The sequence below is a fragment of the Phaenicophaeus curvirostris genome, chromosome 4 (genome assembly GCF_032191515.1).
Source record: "Phaenicophaeus curvirostris isolate KB17595 chromosome 4, BPBGC_Pcur_1.0, whole genome shotgun sequence".
In the NCBI taxonomy this organism is placed as follows: Eukaryota; Metazoa; Chordata; class Aves; order Cuculiformes; family Cuculidae; genus Phaenicophaeus; species Phaenicophaeus curvirostris.
This window is the reverse complement of record NC_091395.1, coordinates 35028259-35047277: the sequence shown is the minus strand read 5'-3', so window position 1 is coordinate 35047277 and position 19019 is coordinate 35028259. Positions and strand designations below refer to the sequence as shown.

The 19019-nt window shown below is 38.5% G+C and overlaps 1 protein-coding gene across 4 annotated transcripts in view; it reads left to right on the top strand.

Moving 5' to 3' along the window:
• GALNT7 (polypeptide N-acetylgalactosaminyltransferase 7) overlaps nucleotides 1–17011 on the top strand; it is a 91448-nt gene extending 74437 nt beyond the window's left edge. For 3 of the 4 annotated variants that reach the window (XM_069855782.1, XM_069855780.1, XM_069855783.1), the window contains exons 5-12: nucleotides 254–333; nucleotides 2366–2548; nucleotides 5448–5565; nucleotides 7451–7573; nucleotides 9984–10202; nucleotides 12332–12430; nucleotides 13735–13863; nucleotides 16547–17011. In XM_069855782.1, coding sequence (XP_069711883.1) covers nucleotides 254–333; nucleotides 2366–2548; nucleotides 5448–5565; nucleotides 7451–7573; nucleotides 9984–10202; nucleotides 12332–12430; nucleotides 13735–13863; nucleotides 16547–16684 — 1089 coding nt within the window. In that variant the 3' untranslated portion in view covers nucleotides 16685–17011. Of the gene's footprint in view, nucleotides 1–253; nucleotides 334–2018; nucleotides 2202–2365; nucleotides 2549–5447; nucleotides 5566–7450; nucleotides 7574–9983; nucleotides 10203–12331; nucleotides 12431–13734; nucleotides 13864–16546 lie in introns of all 4 variants that reach the window. The other variant, XM_069855781.1, reaches the window with a different exon arrangement.
• Nucleotides 17012–19019: the final 2008 nt, after the last annotated feature.

The window sequence follows — 19019 nt, the reverse complement described above, 5'->3', positions numbered from 1 at the left end:
ACACAACTCTTATCTTTTTTTTTTGTTTTTTCCATTTTTAAGGGAAGAGGTGGTGGTTGTTCTATGTTCAAATAGATGTGTAGAAAAGCAGTATTGTATTGTTAATATTGTTTTTGAAAGAGATTATTTTGCTCATTTAAACTTCTTTTTTTGTTTGTAGTATGAAAGTATTTCAGTGTAAATAAGTTTAATTAAATCATTGTGATCTCATATACAGAAATATAAATTACTTCACTTTTGTTTTCTTTTGAAGGTTTTGGTTTACCTTGATGCCCATTGTGAGGTGGGAATTAATTGGTATGCGCCACTTATAGCTCCTATATCTAAGGACAGGTAATGTTCTCCCATTATTTCCAGTGTCTGGCCTCTCAGGAAGAAAAAGTCACAGTAACAATCGTCGCTTCTCAAACTATAGTCAATATGTTTTATATCAATATGCATCTATATCAAACTATATCAATATTTGCTGTATGATGATCTTATTCTCTTCCAGCATAGAAGCTATGTAAGGAGGATGGAAAATAGTAAGGAAAGTAAATCTCCAGATAGTTTATTTCAGTAGGCATGCTATTTTGCTTAATATATATTAAATATAAGACAACTCTTGTCTTCTGCATCAGTCTGCAGTACTGTCATAAAAATGTTCTATTGGGGCTGAATAAGGAGCTTGATTAAACAAAATAATGAAAATATGATTTTTGGTAGAGGAAAAGTAGCAGTAAGCGTTTTAATTTAATGGGCGTTTAAAGTCCGTGTAATCTCAAGAGTTTTATAACTTTCTAATCTTTGGTCTTGCAATAAGGTCTTATTTGTTTTCTCTGAAGCACTTCGGAGTGTTGTCTCTAGCGAACCGAGGTCAGGGCTTGAGCCTGTTCCTGCCACAAGCTCAGGCATTTGCTGGGACTCACTGGTGGAAATGTCTGCACTGCGTACGTGGAATCTGTGAGAGATGACAGAGGAGGAAGATCCCCATGGGCTTCATTTCTTACAGTTGTTGAAATGCTGTTGTTGCTGTGTGCTGCTGTGCTTTTGGCTTCTGTGGTCAGGGTTATGTATGTTTAGGAAACTATGTGCTTGCTTAAACTCTTTAATCCCATAAAGTAACTGCTTAATTCTAGAAGGTATTTGTTAATATGTTGTACTACTAGATAGTTCTTAAGAGAGGAGGGGGGTTGCGTTTTAAAGTCTCTAACACAACTTCAAGGATGTATTTTGGGCCAGGCTTGTGTGCTTCCACTGAGTGTGTGTTATTAACACACAAGAAAGGTGGTGAGAACAGGCAGCTTCAGAGTCATCCATCTGCACCAGCCTCAGAAGTGGAGATTATGGGAGGGCCAGGGGTCCCCTCACTTATTTTTTCTGCCTCATAGGATTTGAATTAACATGGAAGTGCTCCAAGGTTGGTCACTAGTAAACCCATTTGGAAAATCTAAGGGGAATGAAAAGATAGTATCTTTTTTTTGATGAATATATGTGATAGATCATAATGAGAAGCATATTGCAAATCAGAAAGGAAAAAAAATCTATTGAAGACTACTGCTAGGAGAGCACTAGTGATGCTTTTTCTATCCTGAGAGGTTGGATTTGCAGTGCTGTTAAATAGGACAGAATAGTGAAAATGCACATTTGCTCTAGTAAAAACTAAGAGATTATCATGCTTATTGACAGCTAAGATTTTATATGAATAGAAATTATGGGAAATAATAATACTGTGGGAACCCTAGCCCTCTAACGGTTCATCTTTTGCTAAAAGGCCAGTGTCAAGGACACATATAGGATAAAGTGTTGATAAATTATCATTTCAGGCCTTACTTTTCTGCTTTTAGAACCTCTTGAAACAACATAAAAAATGACTCTTTCTTCTAATGAGGCTTCATTTTTTACTTATATGTTTACAAGTGACTTTTCATATAAACTACTCTTCAAGATTAATGATTAGTGGTGTAAATTTCAGATTAGACAGATCAATCTTCTGAAATTGTATTTTACTCTTTCTTTCCTTTCTATAAATGTTTCAGAACTACATGTACTGTGCCTCTAATAGATTACATAGATGGGAACGATTATTCCATTGAGCCACAGCAAGGTGGGGATGAAGATGGTTTTGCCAGAGGGGCCTGGGACTGGAGTTTACTATGGAAACGAATTCCGTTAAGCCACAAGGAAAAGTCCAAACGAAAATATAAAACTGAGCCCTATCGGTAAAGAGAGCTGTTTACCTACTGTGAATTGCAATGAATAATTGTCTAAACCCTTTCATTTTTCCCTCCCCACTCTTTTCGTATGAACTACGGTCGGTGCACGTGTGCCACACGGGTCCTTGCACATAACCACATCTTCCCTGCCACCATCCGCCACCCTGCAGAACCACATGCACTGTGCCGCTTATAGATGTCATAGATGGCAACACTTTTAAGATTGTGCCTCAAGGGGGTGGTGACGAAGATGGGTTTGCTAGAGGAGCGTGGGATTGGAGTATGCTATGGAAGAGGGTTCCTTTGACCAAGCGAGAGAAGGAAAGCAGAAAGACAAAAACTGAACCGTATCGGTAATCACTAAATCACTTACCCATTTCTCTTTTTTCTGAAGTTGATATTGATCCACTAAAACTTGCATGTCTTGAAAATTTTATTTCTAACCACACCAGCTGCTTTGTTTAATCAGATCTGATTGCCATAACTGATTTCGTTCAAAATACCTTTACTACCTTGTGCTGCCTCTCCACTCCTGCTCTTGTGTGGTTAATAGGCTGTATGTTAGAATAGCAGAATTTTGTTTGGCAAAATAAAATATTGTATGACTTCCCAGGGAAAACTTTTTGAGCTGATTTTTTTTTTAAAGTAGTGTTGGAAACAACAGTGCTCGTTTAACCATTTGATTTGAAATAACAAGCATGCTGTGATTAGTTATAATAGCCAATAATGCATAAAATCTGTAGCCTGATGTCATAACTTGATGCATGCATACAGCTTGTGGATTATGCATGTGCATTAAAAACCCCCATTTGTCCTATTTCTCCCACTTGCTTCATAATAAATCACATCTGACAAAGAAGACTATTTAAGAATCTTGGCTAGATCTTTTCTAAGGTTTCAGTATATTGGGGGATTTTAATCTAATACACAGAACATGTTAAAAAACAAAACCAATAAAACCCCACCACCTTATTTTCTGGGACAACTCCAATAACTTTCACAGAAGTCCCACCTTTTCCTTAAACTTTCTAAGGGGGCATTTTTACTTCCCAGCAAACAAGAAACTGGCTAGAAACTCTAGCTTGGAATCTAGGGTTTCTGCATGGCTTTTAGAGACTGGGAGATTGTGGTTCTGCTGGTTTTTATTACTTTCCCCTTCACACTTAACTAATCGTGTTACTACATTTGAAAGCAATCCTCACATCTTCAGAATCTGATGTCTTCTGTTGCCTGTATATATGATTTAAACATTGTCAGAATTTATGTTGGCAATTCCCTATCCTCACCCATGATTGTTCTCTGCTAAAATGGCACCACATGCAACGAAGTTATGAAGCTTTGATCTGTTTTGTATACAGTATAAATAATACCATTTTCTGACAAGGCTGTCCACATTGGAACTTTAATATTCACATAGAGGGGGATAAAGTATTTCAAACATCGCTGTTGTGTTCTGTGTTTACCATCCAAACAGGTCTTAAAATTCTTTAAACTGTTCCCAGAAACACAGAACACATGTTCTCAGAATGTTCAAAAGATGACTTTATTTTTAATAATACTTTCAGAGTTACAATGCTGCTTCTATTTTGAGACATTCCCTGCATCTGTTTATGCCCAGGCTGTATGTATTTTGTTGCAGCAATGCCAAGGCAAGTACGACCAAGTAAAAGTCTTGCTGAAACCATAGTCAGGATGCCTAGTTGAAAAAGAAAACAAACACAAGCAAAACTCCTCAACAGCTTAAAGCACAGAAACAAACATTTTGTGGTATGAGACTTGCCCCAGGACTGAATCTTTGTTTCAGAAATATTATGCTTACCCCTTCCTATCCCATAAAATAAACTACTGAGCTTATGTGGATTTTACTGTGTTCTTTAACACACTTGACAGCACCTTGGAGGCCACGACTGAAACCAGTATCTTAGGCCTCTATCCTTGCCAAGTCTTTACAGTGCTGAGGAGAACAAAAATGCAGGAAAGCAACAGGGCTGTGCTATGCAGTGTGCATCTCCCTGCTGCACTCACTGGCTTCCTGCCTTTTGAACCCTGCAATGCAGCAGTTGTGTTGGAGGTAAATACAAGAAGGAGCAAACATTTAGGAGTAACTCAGCATGTGATCAGGTGATTTGAAGAGCAACTAACTGGATAAATTTTATATTATACTTAACTCAGCTGATAGACCCAGCAGCTCTTTATGTGTGTTGCCCTGCCGTTGCTGTGCAGATGGGTTATATGCTAATCCTGCAGGTTACTTTTTCTTAAGCAGTTCTCCTCCAGACATTCACGTGCAGAAGGGAAATATGTACTAATTGCTGTTAAAAGGAGCACCGCTAAGTTATATATCTAATGGAATGAGGAGAGTGAATGGTGCTACAAATAACCCCTCTCTGTCAGTTTTTTAATTGCCAACTTCTAGGAGACTCCCATCTTTTATCCATTAGGGGTTTTATATGGTTATTGATCTTCAGGTGAAAAGTGCTTGGTATGTGCACTGGAAATGGCTTGACATATCCTACTCTATTTCAGTATGAGCAAGCTGCCAAAGAATTTTGGTTAGCACCATTCTGCAAAAATTCTCCAAACCAAACCACATCTTTTTGACACATTAAATCTTGCTAAAGGAACCTTGGCAAACGTAGAGGGATTTACAAAGTCATTTAAACAAAACCGAAATAAACTAAAATGGAAACCTTGTACAACTTGACCCAGGCCCTCTTAAAAATTTCACCGAGTATAATGAGAAGTGTCTCGTATGTGACAGTAATAGAAAGAGAGCTGGAGGGGGAAGACAGAAAGGTATCATTTGGCCAGAAAAACTCAGTTGCTTGTTAAATGGACAATAAGTTTCAATGTGGCAGCTCCTCAGAAAGTAAGACTGTCTGCTATACAGTCTCATTTGTTATCTCAGCAACTTGAATGACTTCAAAAAGAGAAGCGTCTTGCCACGCTGAGTCTTAATTTTTTTAATTTTAACTGAAGCTTGCTGGCTAGCTGAATGTATAATAGCAACCAAAATTTTGTGTAATAAAAAAAAAGCCAACATAATATAATCTGTGACTTCACTAGAAATTATGCAGATATTGCCTCGGAAAGTTCTGAGCAGCTGATGACAAAGCTTTATGATTTTTCAGTGTATTGCCATTTATTTAATCTTTATCATATGTTAACCGTGAACTGCTTCCTAATTAATGCTTCTTCCAAGTATTATGATATCCTTTTGCTAGAAGGAGTTACATAGTCTTCCTCTTTCAGGTCCCCTGCAATGGCTGGTGGATTGTTTGCCATTGAACGCGATTTCTTCTTTGAACTGGGTCTCTATGATCCAGGGCTTCAAATTTGGGGTGGTGAAAATTTTGAAATTTCTTACAAGGTAACACCAAAAATTGATAACTAATTCAGTTTATTACATCTTTCTTTCTGTAAATAGTTCTGTTTGGAGTTCAGAGGAACTCTGATTTGCACCTCATGAAGCCCAGTAGGTTTTGTAATGAGGAGATGGTAGCAGGAATGTGTCTCTTTAATGTTTCTTTGTGGGCTTTGGGGGAGAAGTGTTCAGAGAGTTGGCCTAGTGCCGAAACCAGAATGCTGACTAATCTAGATTTTGTTATTGGTTTGGACTCACACCATCTGCCTAAATACCTAATCTGAAACCAGATTGGCAAATTTCATGAGGGGGAACTGAGTGCTGTCATGGTGAGTATTGAATAATGTTGTTTCTAACCCAAGTGATTATAGAGAACAAGTACCTCTCGGTTTATGCCTGTAAAGTATATAACGATGCAACAAAAAGTAATCTGTCCTGGTTTCCTCATCCCTACCATTTTTAGGGGTGGAAAAATGATCTCATATACTTTTCAGAATTTCAAGAACTTCTTTAGAAGAGAAGTCTTCATAATTGAAACAGTAGCTGCATAATTCGCAGTCACTGCAGATTTTATTTTCACTCCTAGGCATATGTGTGCTCTTCAGTTAGCAGGAAACGTAAGATGATAATTATTAGCTTCTTGTAGCTTCAGTATTCATAATGACACAAGTGGCAGACAGCAGGAATGTGTCCCAATTAGACAAGAGTGGAGATATCTAATATCCTCATCAGCGATCTGTGAAATAGCTGAATTTTACTAAAAGTACATTGAGAGCTCCCCTAGCAACTCTTGCTCTTCATGATTTTGAGGAAAGTTCTGAGTGCACTTGCTCAGCTCTAAATCCATATGCAAAAGGTAATTATTAAGGGTGTTATACGTACAGGGTCTTTATCCTTCTAATTCTCCATCTTACTTAGAGGTAAATAACAGTTGAAATTACATACAGTAGTTTAGTAATTGAAGTGCTGATTATGTAGAGACTTCCAAATGGGTTGCAGGTAGATCACAACCAGATTTCAAAAGAACTAAATACTTACCAGTGTTGCATGCTCACAACAAATGTAATGACCTTGCATATCTGAGGGCTTTTTTGATGAAACTTAAGAAAATTAAAATTAATATCATGATGCAATGAAAGGCTATGGTGCCCAGTTTTCCTTATGCTGTTAAATCATATTTTAATCTGGAATTCGGGCTAATTTGGAACATCCTCAAAGTTAGGTTGAATTAGGATTTGGTGCTACATTTCAAAGTTGTGAAAATTGTAAGCAACTAAATTCAGAGTTATATATGTTTTATTTTCTTTATAAGTGGATTATCCAAGGATGTTTGGGAGGGAGGGAATTTCAGAATGTTAGTAAGTTTTACCGATTTTTTATTTTCAACTACTGTAGTTAAAGAAAAATCTACGTGTACTTGGAACAATGAGTTACCCAAGACATTCTTATCTCCTACTAGTCTTTCGTAAGAAAAACTTAAATATGATGGGCATCTAACCAAAACCCATCTTAGTGATGGTATGTGAATTGCTTTAATAAAATCAAAATATGATTAATTCTGTCATAATAAAAATTACCCAGTTCCAGATTTTGTGCAATCATTCTTTAACTCTTGTTTTAAAACAGCAATAGAATGAGATGGCAAACTTCTTAAAAGCTTTGTGAAAAGTGATTTGGTTGAGTAATTTCGTGGCTGAATTGAAAATGTACTCAATACAGCCTTTCATTTCAGAGACCTGTTATTTTGATGCTTACATCCAAAGCAAAAATATTTAAATGTAACTCACGGTATAACAAGAAAAATAGTTTCTTCCATTATTTATTATCTATTTGTCTGTCTTAAATGCCTGTGCACATATATTAATATCTCTACCTTTGCTTTAACTTGTAGATCTGGCAATGTGGGGGGAAACTGTTGTTTGTTCCCTGTTCTCGTGTTGGACACATCTATCGTCTCCAGGGCTGGCAAGGAAATCCACCCCCTGTGTACGTTGGGTCTTCTCCTACGTTAAAGGTAATGTTTTGCTGCAGCCTTGAAGGTATTTTTCTATTTTAGATAGCAACAGTTTTAGATAAATCTGCTTAAATTATCAGTAGTTATTTAGGCAGCACTTCATCCAAAGCTATATAGTGTGTAATGCTAAGAGGTAGTCCCCATGGGAGGGAAATCTTTGTGTCAGTCCTACTGTTATTAAGATAAGGTGCTCATGGAACCCATCTTCTTGCTCCACCCCTTCCCATCTTTGAGGTACAAATAGTATTTCCTGTTACTTATGCTGAGCACCCTGTGCTGCGATGTGCCCAGCTGAAATGTGAACAACTCTAGTTGGCTAGATAGGGTGTGATCCTAGGCTGAGTTAGGGAATGCTGTAATCTAGCATCTCTCAGGCCTTTGTGTCTGCATTTGTTAATTAAGAAGCAATGAGTGATGCCTCAGAAAATGGCATGGTTTGCACTTCACCATAAAGGTTGGTGACTCCTCAGGCTCCTTGAAGGTTCATAAGTGTTGCTCAAGCCAGGATTTTAAAAGTAGACCACCTTCACAAAAAAAAAAAAAGAGTTAATCTGTCTATGTCTGAAGAGATAATTTGAATTAAGAAAAACTACTTCAAACTTGCAGCAGGAAGAGAGACAGCCCTTCTGTTAAGTTTGCTGTTGCCTAGATTAAGCTTCCTCTTGTGCAGCATTTTGGCATTGGTAAAGCCCATTCCCAAAGACCTAGTTCTTTGTAAATTCTGATCACAGAGCCATCTTCCTAGATGTTAACCTGTGAAAATGACTACTGGTAGGGTTACAGAGTATGACCTAAGCCAAGATAGCAATTGGTTCAATTGAAAAGGGGATGTTCTAGCCTAGCTTAATAGTAGAAAACGTGGCACCCAAGAAGAGAAGACCTCTGTTGGTAATGTGATTTGATTAAACAAGCACTAGGACCAGTACAAGGGAGGGTGGGGGGAAATAAGCATAGCTGGGAATAGAGACAGAGCAATGGGGAACAGGATAGCAAATGGTGAGTTCATTGCTCTGTGCAGACAGGATGCTTGTTTGCTTTGTCTGAAATTATAAAAATCATTTCAATTTTCTGAAAAGCTGATAAAAATACTTACTGTGTATCTAAACACCTTAGGTGAGTCTGCTCATCTGCTTACTGAATACAAGAAAACACTGCTGAACGTTCCTAAACATTGCTTCTCTGTACAAGGCAGGGTGCAGGTTTATTTTTCTCCCTTTTTCAGGCACAGAAGAGTCTTAATTTTCAAATAAACATTCTCTAAACTTAGAAAAGGACTTCGTACTCTCATTAAGCAAGCCAGTTTGTTTTACTGGCTTCAATCCTAAATTGTCATTTCAAAATAATATGCATGTGTCTTGTATAATTTGCTGAAGGTGACAAACCCTTGCAACCTTAGCAAGTTTGCAGCTGATACTAAGCTGGGTGGAAGCGTGGATCTGCTCGAGGGTAGGGAGGCTCTGCTAAAGGATCTGAACAGGCTGGACCGCTGGGCTAGGACCGATGGCATGAGGTTTAACAAGGCCAAATGCCGGGTCCTGCACTTGGGGCACAACAATCCTATGCAGTGCTACAGACTAGGAGAAGTCTGTCTAGAAAGCTGCCTGGAGGAGAAAGGCCTGGGGGTGTTGGTTGACAGCCAACTGAACATGAGCCAGCAGTGTGCCCAGGTGGCCAAGAAGGCCAATGGCATCTTGGCTTGTATCAGAAACAGCGTGACCAGCAGGTCCAGGGAGGTTATCCTCCCTCTGTACTCGGCACTGGTGAGACCGCTCCTCGAGTACTGTGTTCAGTTCTGGGCCCCTCACCACAAGAAGGATGTTGAGGCTCTGGAACAAGTCCAGAGAAGAGCAACAAAGCTGGTGCGGTAGCTGGAGAACAGGCCTTATGAGGAGCGGCTGAGAGAGCTGGGGTTGTTTAGCCTGGAGAAGAGGAGGCTGAGGGGTGACCTCATTGCTCTCTATAACTACCTGAAAGGAGGTTGTAGAGAGGAGGGAGCTGGCCTCTTCTCCCAAGTGACAGGGGACAGGACAAGAGGGAATAACCTCAAGCTCCGCCAGGGGAGGTTCAGGCTGAACATTAGGAAAAAATTTTTCACAGAAAGGGTCATTGGGCACTGGAACAGGCTGCCCAGGGAGGTGGTTGATTCACCTTCCCTGGAGGTGTTTAAGGGACAGGTGGATGAGGTGCTGAGGGGCATGGTTTAGTGATTGACAGGAATGGTTGGAGTTGATGATTCAGTGGGTCTTTTCCAACCTAGTAATTCTATGATTCTATGAAACTAGTGCTCCATAGTAATTTCATGCTGTCACTTTTTAAGAGGATAGATCTTAAATTTCTGGAATTAACATGCCGTTGCATCTGACCTATTGTGTGTGCTTTGAGGTAGGAGCAATATCCTTGTTCTTCACAGAACTACGTCAGAGTTGTAGAAGTGTGGTGGGATGAATACAAAGATTACTTTTATGCCAGTCGTCCAGAGACAAAAGCGCTACCCTACGGAGATATATCTGAGCTGAAAAAATTCCGTGAAGATCACAACTGCAAAAGTTTTAAGTGGTTTATGGAAGAAATAGCATATGATATAACTTCATACTATCCACTACCACCTAAAAATGTGGACTGGGGAGAGGTAAGTACAGCATATAACCTGTATTTATTTTAGGAGCTTATTTTTAGAGACTGGATATTCAAAAGGGAGTGTTTGTTACTTCATGTCAATCTGAGAACAGGCTCTTTGATTACTGCTATACGAAGGTACATGATATTAGCCAGAGAGCTACCCAAGGTAAAATATATATGCTTTTTTTTCATTAGTTCTGTAGTTACTTGAAGGATTATTTTATGTCTAGCCCTGTCTTCAGTTATGTCTTTTTTCCATAAATGGAATTCAGAGGTTTTTTTAAAGAGAAAGTGTGAATCCTTTGAGCTTTAGAGTACTGGCAAAGATTAATAGGTGAAAACCTTTTCTGTGAAGGCCTAGAGGACATATCATGAAATCCAGGTGGAGTACATTCTGCCTGTGTTTGCTAGCCTGGGATGTACTCAGACAGCTATAGGCTCAGTAAATCCCTTACCTGGAGGTAATAATTTGATATGGTTCAGTAACTGTCATCTCCAGCATTAATGTATACAAGTGTGCTAAATTAAGGATGTACTTACAAATTTGGCATTTTCCCGTGGTTCACACAGCATGTCACTGGGCTGTAGAGTACAGTTTGTTGTACTGCCTGTTTCATTCCAGGTTTTACGCCACATGTTGAGGAGCTCTTGCTGCAGGTCTCCTACCTGCTTTCAAATTAGTTGGGTTTTTTATTCCTTTGGGATTTTTTTTTTTTTGCCTTTTGCAGCTTGTTCCAGCCTTGCCTTATCTCTCCTATCAGTTTTGCAGAAAGCTGTCTTACTAGCAAGGGAGAAGTCCTATGTCCCACCAAGTATAACCACCTTCTTTCCTAGAGAATACAATGGACCCGTTTCTGTAACTTTGAAAGAGCATTAGAAAGTACACATCTATGGTGTTTCTTATGGCCAAGATTGTATAATCTCTAACTTCTCTGAGGAACTGGCAATACAGAGGATACGCATGGTGGAAGGGGTTACAAATCGTCTTGTACCTGAGGGGCCAGGCGTACAATGCCACTTTTATTTCTTACATAAAAGCTTCCACAAAGCATTGGTTACTACATTAACCTTAGGCCTCCTACTGAATCACATAAGGGGTTGGGAGGGCATGTTATATATTACTCTTCACTGAGGAGAGAGTATCTGAAGAGAATAAAATAATAATGGCCACCTTATGGGAAGTCATCTCTGATGAAAGTGAGCAGCTCTGGTGAAGCGACAGAAAAGTCGGAAGTTCAGAGAAGTCTCTGAAGTTTTCTTCAACTCTTCCTCACCGAATGCTAGTTATCCTACATCTGAGAAATTTCTTTCCCCACCTATTTGTAGCACTGCACTAATTGCATTTCCAAACCATTAGGAACAGAAGCGTGAGGTTCATCTTCCCTAACACTCTTTCTGAGAGTCAGGTCTAAACTTAGTCTTCCAGATTTTTTTCTACCATCACAAAGAATAAAGAGACTCTGGTGTAAAAAAAAAAATAGGTCTGCAAAGGATGTTATTTGAGTCATAAAGTCTTTTTAAAGTTGTTTGCTGACCCTTGTGAGAAGGGAATGAGATAATCAGCAGTTGAGGCATGCTTTCTGACAGGTCTTTTGTTATTTTACCCTGTCCCCATGCGTGCCCCTCATGAACTTCATCTCTTTTTTTCCCGTGTAAATGCTGCGGCAGAAAGTACTTCTGAGGAGTGGGTCAGTGGGCTGTGCCTGGCTGTGGTTGTTAAAAGCTGTGCATGGCTTTTCTTCATCCCATTTCACTCATCCACAAGTTGAGAGCAACTTAGCTGGGCTCCTGCATTATTTATGGAAACCTGGGAGATTGAACATGCTTTGGTAGGAGATTTAATAAATGAAAATACTTGAAAGTCCTACATTTTGATGTCATTTACTTGAAACTGAGCTTTTCAACTCTAGCTTTATTGGTATACTCTTAACTCATGTAAGAGCCCGCAAATGAGCATGGGCAGCTTGAAGTTCTATCTCCCAGAATAGTTAACATCAGCACTTGCAAATTTCATATGCAGGTTTGTCTCATATCTCTCTGTCATATATCTGGTTTTTGTTTGAAAGTTGGAATTTTCTGAACTCTTTCATGCTTATTTTTAGCTTGAGACTAAGTTAGAGTGCAAAACCTCTTTTCCAGATTAGAGGCTTTGAAACAGCTTACTGCATTGACAGCATGGGGCACACCAACGGTGGCTTCGTTGAGCTTGGGCCGTGCCATAGAATGGGAGGAAATCAGGTAAGGAGCTTGGAGGCAAGTCTGAAGGAGAATTGCTTACTCTGAATGATAACAGGCTGGTTTCCTGTTAAGCCTGTACGTAAGGTCCCTTATGTGCTAGCTACAAAGATTGGAGTTGGGAATTTTCCCTAAGCATACTGACATTGCTAAAATACAGGGATCAGAAAATATCTTTACAAACACAAACAGTAGAAAATTGAAGGCAAATTCATAATCTCTTCTTCAGTGAAGCATGTGCATGAGGAAGCAAGAGCTGTGTTTTAAAACAACCGTATCACTGCTTTAGGACAACTGCAGCTCTTAGCATCGCTGCTGATTTCATCGTTTATCTTCACCTTATAATTAACCCTTCAGAAAGCGACCTCTGTACTCACTTTGGCTCAAGTATTTCACAAAGTTGTTTTGCTGTAATAGAAGTAAAAAAACACTTTTGTGGAGTAAGTCGTCTTCCACCACAGGAGATGAGAAATTGAATACAAATTTGTCTCTGTTTCATTTACAAATTAATTGGCAGAACGTAATTACTAAGAGATGGTTGCAATGTGAGCTGCCGTTGTGTTTGACCTGTATCTTCACAAACTTAACCTGCACTACCACACAAACTTGCTGTTCTGTCTTCATATTTCCTTTGTTGGTTGGAAAAATTGTCAGTATTTAAAGTCCTTATTTATTATGATGTGGACTTGAATCGGGCAAGTTTTGTCACAGCAGTCATAAAATCACATGCAGGACAATACTTTTAAAAATCATATTTGGGTTAGCACTTAGTAGCCCCTGGAAATGTCTCTTTTATTTTGATATTTAATGAAAAACTTCCATAAATTATTTTTTCTGTATATGTTACCCCTAAAAACCCTTTACCAGTTATTTAATAAGAAATAGCTAGGATGATCTTTTTGTGTCCGGATGCATTAGTTTAGCATTTTACCTATGGAGGAAATCAAGGTTTTACTGCATTCACATTAAATTACTGTCCAGGATCAAGGACTTGCTATGAGATCTTTAGTGGATTGTTTGGCCACCAAATCATAATCAAACACTTTCAGAAATCTTCCTAGTAGGGGTCCCTTTATTTTTGTCATTTTTGTCTTGCTAGGTCAGTCTCTCAGACTTAAAAATCCTGCACAAAAGTTATCCATTAAACTGAATGTCATGATAGTTTACTAGGGTGATACATCACATAAAATAAAAAACCCTCCTGAAAGACAGAGAATATTCTGAATTGTGCAATTTTGTTGGTATTTTCAGTGTTTCTAAAATCCTTGAGTCAACTGTTGAAAAGGTGGCTTTTTTTTTTCCATTAGCTTTTCCGAATCAATGAAGCTAATCAACTCATGCAGTACGATCAGTGCTTAACTAAAGGACCAGATGGATCCAAAATTATGATTACACACTGTAATCAGAATGAATACAAGGACTGGCAATACTTCAAGGTATGCTACTGAAATAAAGCAGAAAAGAAATTATTATTTGCATCTGGATTTCTTGCACCTTTTTTATTATTTTACATATATCTGAAAACAAAGATCTGTGACAAAGTTAACTGTACCAAGTAGAGTAAATTGTTAATTGCATATTCTCAGAAATCCATGCCTGCCAGGAAAATTTCTTCTAGGGAAAGATGCTTTTGCTAGCGGTCCCAGTTGCTGTCTGTAGCAGAATCTTTAGATTCAGAATGAGCTGCCAGAGGTATGTTAGGAGTTAGCGCTTGTCTCAAAGGAAGCAAAGAGGATGTCTACCACAAGTGACAGAGTTTCTAAAAGCTTTTTGTGCTATCACCCTCTCTGCTTGTATGTTGTCTGTCAAGGAAGTTTCTTTGTCTAATAGAGAGTGAGAAGATTACTTTAAATGCTGAGGTGCATTTAGTACCTAGGGTCAATATTATATGTAATTTGGGGAGGTCTAAATGGAAGTGTCACTCCTTTTAAAGACACATATTTTTAAGCATATGTGTGTGTATGTGTATATATATAGGCATAGGTAAACATAGCATTACTCTTTGCCTTTTTGTGTTGTCTTTGCTTTCTTCAGTATTTCTTTTTCCTGTTCATTAGCCATTCTTTAATAACGTGCTCTGTTGAGAATTCTGGGTGTGGTGCCATTGTAGTGCTATTGCAAAATCTATGAATTTTTAATAAATACATGGAATGTTGGCTAATCTGCATGCAGGGGCTGCTACAATCTTATTTAGTCACCACATCTGTAAGTCCTCTATTAATTCTAGTTTTGAAAGTATTATTTAAAAAAAAAAAGTCTTAAGTTTATGTTTCTGTTTGTCTCTTAAAAAATGAGACTGAATAGTCTAAGGATGATGATATGTTCATATATAGCTACACATAACTTGGTTCTGTGTCTAAGAAACTCTAGCATGTGGCATACTTATATTAATTCATTAGCTGGTTATCTGGATTGTGTTTGTCTGAAAGATGTAGGCACTATTGAGTGCAGAGAAATCTGTTTATTATCCTCTAAGCCACCACACTTTTTCTGATATTTGTTTAGTTCTAGGAAATCTCAAGCACTGGGATGTCATTTTCACCCAGCTTTCTTGTGCCATGTAGAGAGACAAAAGTCTTCAAACCTGAAATTTAAAAATTGATTAGCAGTCTTCCACTGCCTGCTGACTTCTACTTCAATACTGGAATAATATGTAGCACTTATTAACTCTCCAACCATTCTGGTGTGTCCCAGCATGTTACTTCGCTCTTCTCTAAGCATTTGTTTTGTGCAAGAAGGTCTATATCCTCCACAGTAGTACCAAGTGGTGTAATTGTTTGCTTATTACTGCAAGTTATAAGGAAGCCCAGTGGGCATGGTCTGGGCTGTAGAACAAAACACTGATTAGCTTCCAGGAGAAACAAAAAGGCGGGGTAGGAGTGAAAGGACCACCAAGGGTGTGGAACCAAGCAGAGACTAGAAATTTGGCACACTCTGCTGTGCAGCACAGAGTTTCTCCTAGTGAGGAGGGTGTAAGGAATGAAGTGCTTATGAACTGCTGAAAAATGTTGTGGCCTCATGTAAGTGAAAACTGCCAGATTTTATCTGGTTGGTCAGTTGGTTTCTGAAATTAATGTTTATGTGCTGGTTTGGTGAGAGTAACTTCTGTGCTGCTTGAGCGATGAGCAGTAGCAAGACTTTGGTGCCCACAAGCAAACGTCCAGACCAGGGCTGGCAGTTGTCTGATTATTGCTTTTGTTCAAGCATCTGCTTACCTCTCCAAGTAGAGGGCCCCCATGTCTGCCCACGTGGCAGGAGTGGATATCAAGCTGAACCAACATTTGGCTGTGTACGTGCACATCAGAGTGGGAGAGGGTGCCTTTGCTGGGGGAGCCTGTTTTCCCATGGGCACTGGGTGTGCGGGGCACGGCTGGAGAGCCCCAGTCCAGCTGCAGTGCTATGGGTTTATTTCTGCGTCATTGCTCTCCATGCTAGGTGGAACTGGTCAGCGAATCAGGGCTGCATGTGGTGTGCGTGGTCAGCAAGCAGGAGAGAGGACACAGGCTGCTTTGGTATGCGTGAGTCTTGGGTAGTGCAGTGTTAGGGGTGTGGAAGGAACCAAATGCATGAGTCAGCCTGAATATGTGCTAGGCACAATAGGTCTGCAGCTACTTAGGCAGCCTCCTGTTCCTCCAGAGGCCAGACTTGCCCTCATACCCTCTTTTATTCTTTCTACCAGACAAATAGAGAGCAAAGTTACTGCTTTTTTTTTTTTTTGGCCTCAGTGTGGTTAAATGTTGGTGTTTGGCAGTTGCTTTATGCGAAGGCTCACCGCAGGAGGATCTACCCAGTGAAGTCTGCTCTCATAGAGGTGTCCTTAAGAGCTAATGTTTTGGTTTGGTTACAGGAAGGATGGAATGCTGGAAGCATTTTACACAGTTTTGCTAATTTTCTTAGCAGTTTGTTGCTTAAGAGAAGTGTGAGACATTACAAGTAGACCTACATGTATCAAACATTTCATAATATGAAGGCTGTGAAAATACAGGTTTTCTGTTCCGGGACACTGAAACCTGGTTTTGTAGATAGCTATATTACAGTTGCAAAGAAGATGTTAAAAAAAAAAACAAACTTAAAAAAACCCCAAACCCAACACATGTTCCTGATGATTTTGTTTTCCAGAATCTGCACAGATTTACTCACATTCCATCAGGGAAGTGCTTGGATCGCTCTGAAGTCCTCCATCAAGTTTTCATTTCAGAGTGTGACTCGAATAAAGCAACGCAGAAATGGGAAATGAACAACATTCTTAGTGTGTAGACAGACAAAAACCTACCTACTGACACATTAATTTGTACAGGACTGAAAATAGCCTGAAAACTGCTGCAATTATTAACTTTGTACAGCTGCAAGCCTCCTGGCTTGGATGAAGGACATAGACGAACTGTGATTATTACAATAACATTATCATCTGCAGTTAATGTTTACAAAACTGCTTTACCTTAAACTCTGTAGATGTTTACATCTTTTTGTTTTAAGATATTGGTAAATTAATGTGCTGTTAGCTATGTTTCATAGGAACATAGTTAAAAGCTTTGTCGTCTTCTTTGGGATTACACTCAGGGGTCTGAAGGCAGTTTTTTTACATACACTTGAAAAGGTTGGAGTAACCAGATTTTCATAGAACTTGGTGATTATCAACCTGTTGTATATTTTATTTAATTTTACATCTTACTAAGCACTGCCACAGGTTATTAGCCAGGGTGGCCTTCTCTCACAGTCATGCTGCTTTTTTGAAAGGTGAATTTCCACATATTTAGTGCCTCTCTCATTTCTCTCTTTCACAAGAAAAGCATTTGTTGGAAATTATACAATGGATTTTTCTGAGCTGTCACCAGGGGTAGGAACCAGCTGTACCGCCCCGTGTAATTACTGCATTGCTGAAGACAAATTTCTATAGCCAGTTTGGCTGCTCTACTTTGACTGGACGCTTTGTACAGTGCAAGGAAGAGCTTAGTGTTGACTTTAGTGCTAATGTGGTACATTCTGCTGGAAGTAAGCACCCTCATGATTCCAGTTAAGAATTTGTAAGCACTAACCTGCTTGTTTAAACCATGCCTTACATAAAAAAAAATTAAAATAAAACAAAAATAAAATAAAGCTGCACAATTATGTAAAACTTAGAAATAATCCAATGCTTCATTTGTGTTGTTATTTTAAGTGGAAATCATGCAGAGGTGGACTAGAACTTTCAATTAATAGAAAACATCCAGCTCTTTAACACGTCTGCGTAATTCTTTGCAAGGACATCTGTCAACTAGATTGGATGCCAGATTTGGATTTGAAAAGATACATGGACATCCTAAAAATACAATTATTCATACTAATTTTTTTCATATTTTTGTCATTGGAAACTTTTCCTGAGGGATTACAAACACAAAATACAGCCACTTGGTGCTATAGTGTATAGACTAGAATGCCAAGAAGCTTCTAAAAATGTTCTGGATAGGAGTTAGGAGTATAAATATTTACTCTGAATGAACAGAGAGGTGGAGGAGAAATGACTTATCCTTACTTCCTTATTCGAGATTTTGTGACTGTTAAATGTTGACATGAGTGTACTGATTTCATAAGAGTTATGCCTATAACATGTCACACTATTAAATATGACTAAATACTTCCCTGAAATCTAGAATAGCATTGCATGCAGCTTCCATTGATGTTAATAAGGTTTATGTATCATATTCGGTGACAGAGTTTGATCTTTATAGGGCTGTCTGCACTGATCTATTAGTTTGGGATCTTTCCGAGTTTCTTCAAGCTTCTCATCTATCCTTTCAGAGCTATGAAAAACAGAAAATAAAGGAGGGAGAAACTGGAAAAAAAAGGAAAATAAGGGTGTGTGCTGGTACTTGTTCCTTTTTGTGTATGAAAACTGACTCCATTTTTGTGTGTTGAGTGGATTAATTTAATCATACGACTATGCATAAGAGAAAGAATGGTGGCACATAAATTGTGCGGGTGTGCATTTTAAATGGATATTTTGTGCAATTCTTTGAAAGCTGATGCTGTATGTGACTATGAATCTGTATGTGAGGCTGAAACCTTACAAAACATGAGATCATAAGAAGCTGTTGCTGTAATGATTTTTTTCCCACTGTAGCCGGCTTGGAAAAAAATAATTCCCATATTCTTGCTTTGTAAGTTGATGATAATATCACTATGCATTTCTACATATTTTATAAATTTGATTTATGCAGATTTTGATACACTGTATGTTTCTGTAGAAATTGTATAAATCCTTTAAAAATTTATTAGGGATAAATCTGGGAAACCTATGTATATCCTACTTATGGGTTGCTTGTTTTTTAGGTGAAGTAAATAAAATATTTGAATTTTTGGGTTTGCTATACTTTTACAGAGTAAAAGTGGATTATTATCTTCATAGAAACCCTATATCTAAATCTAAGACAATTTTAATGTTACTAACTTACAAATATTAAAAGTATTTTATTTTACTTTTTATCCAGGTACCTTTTTTCATATCTGTAGGGACTCGGGTTTTTTTCCAGTGAAGTGAAAAATGGAATTCCCTCTGAGAATTTCCGCATGGACCTATTTGGATTTTTGTATCACCTGCCCTGATCTAATTAGC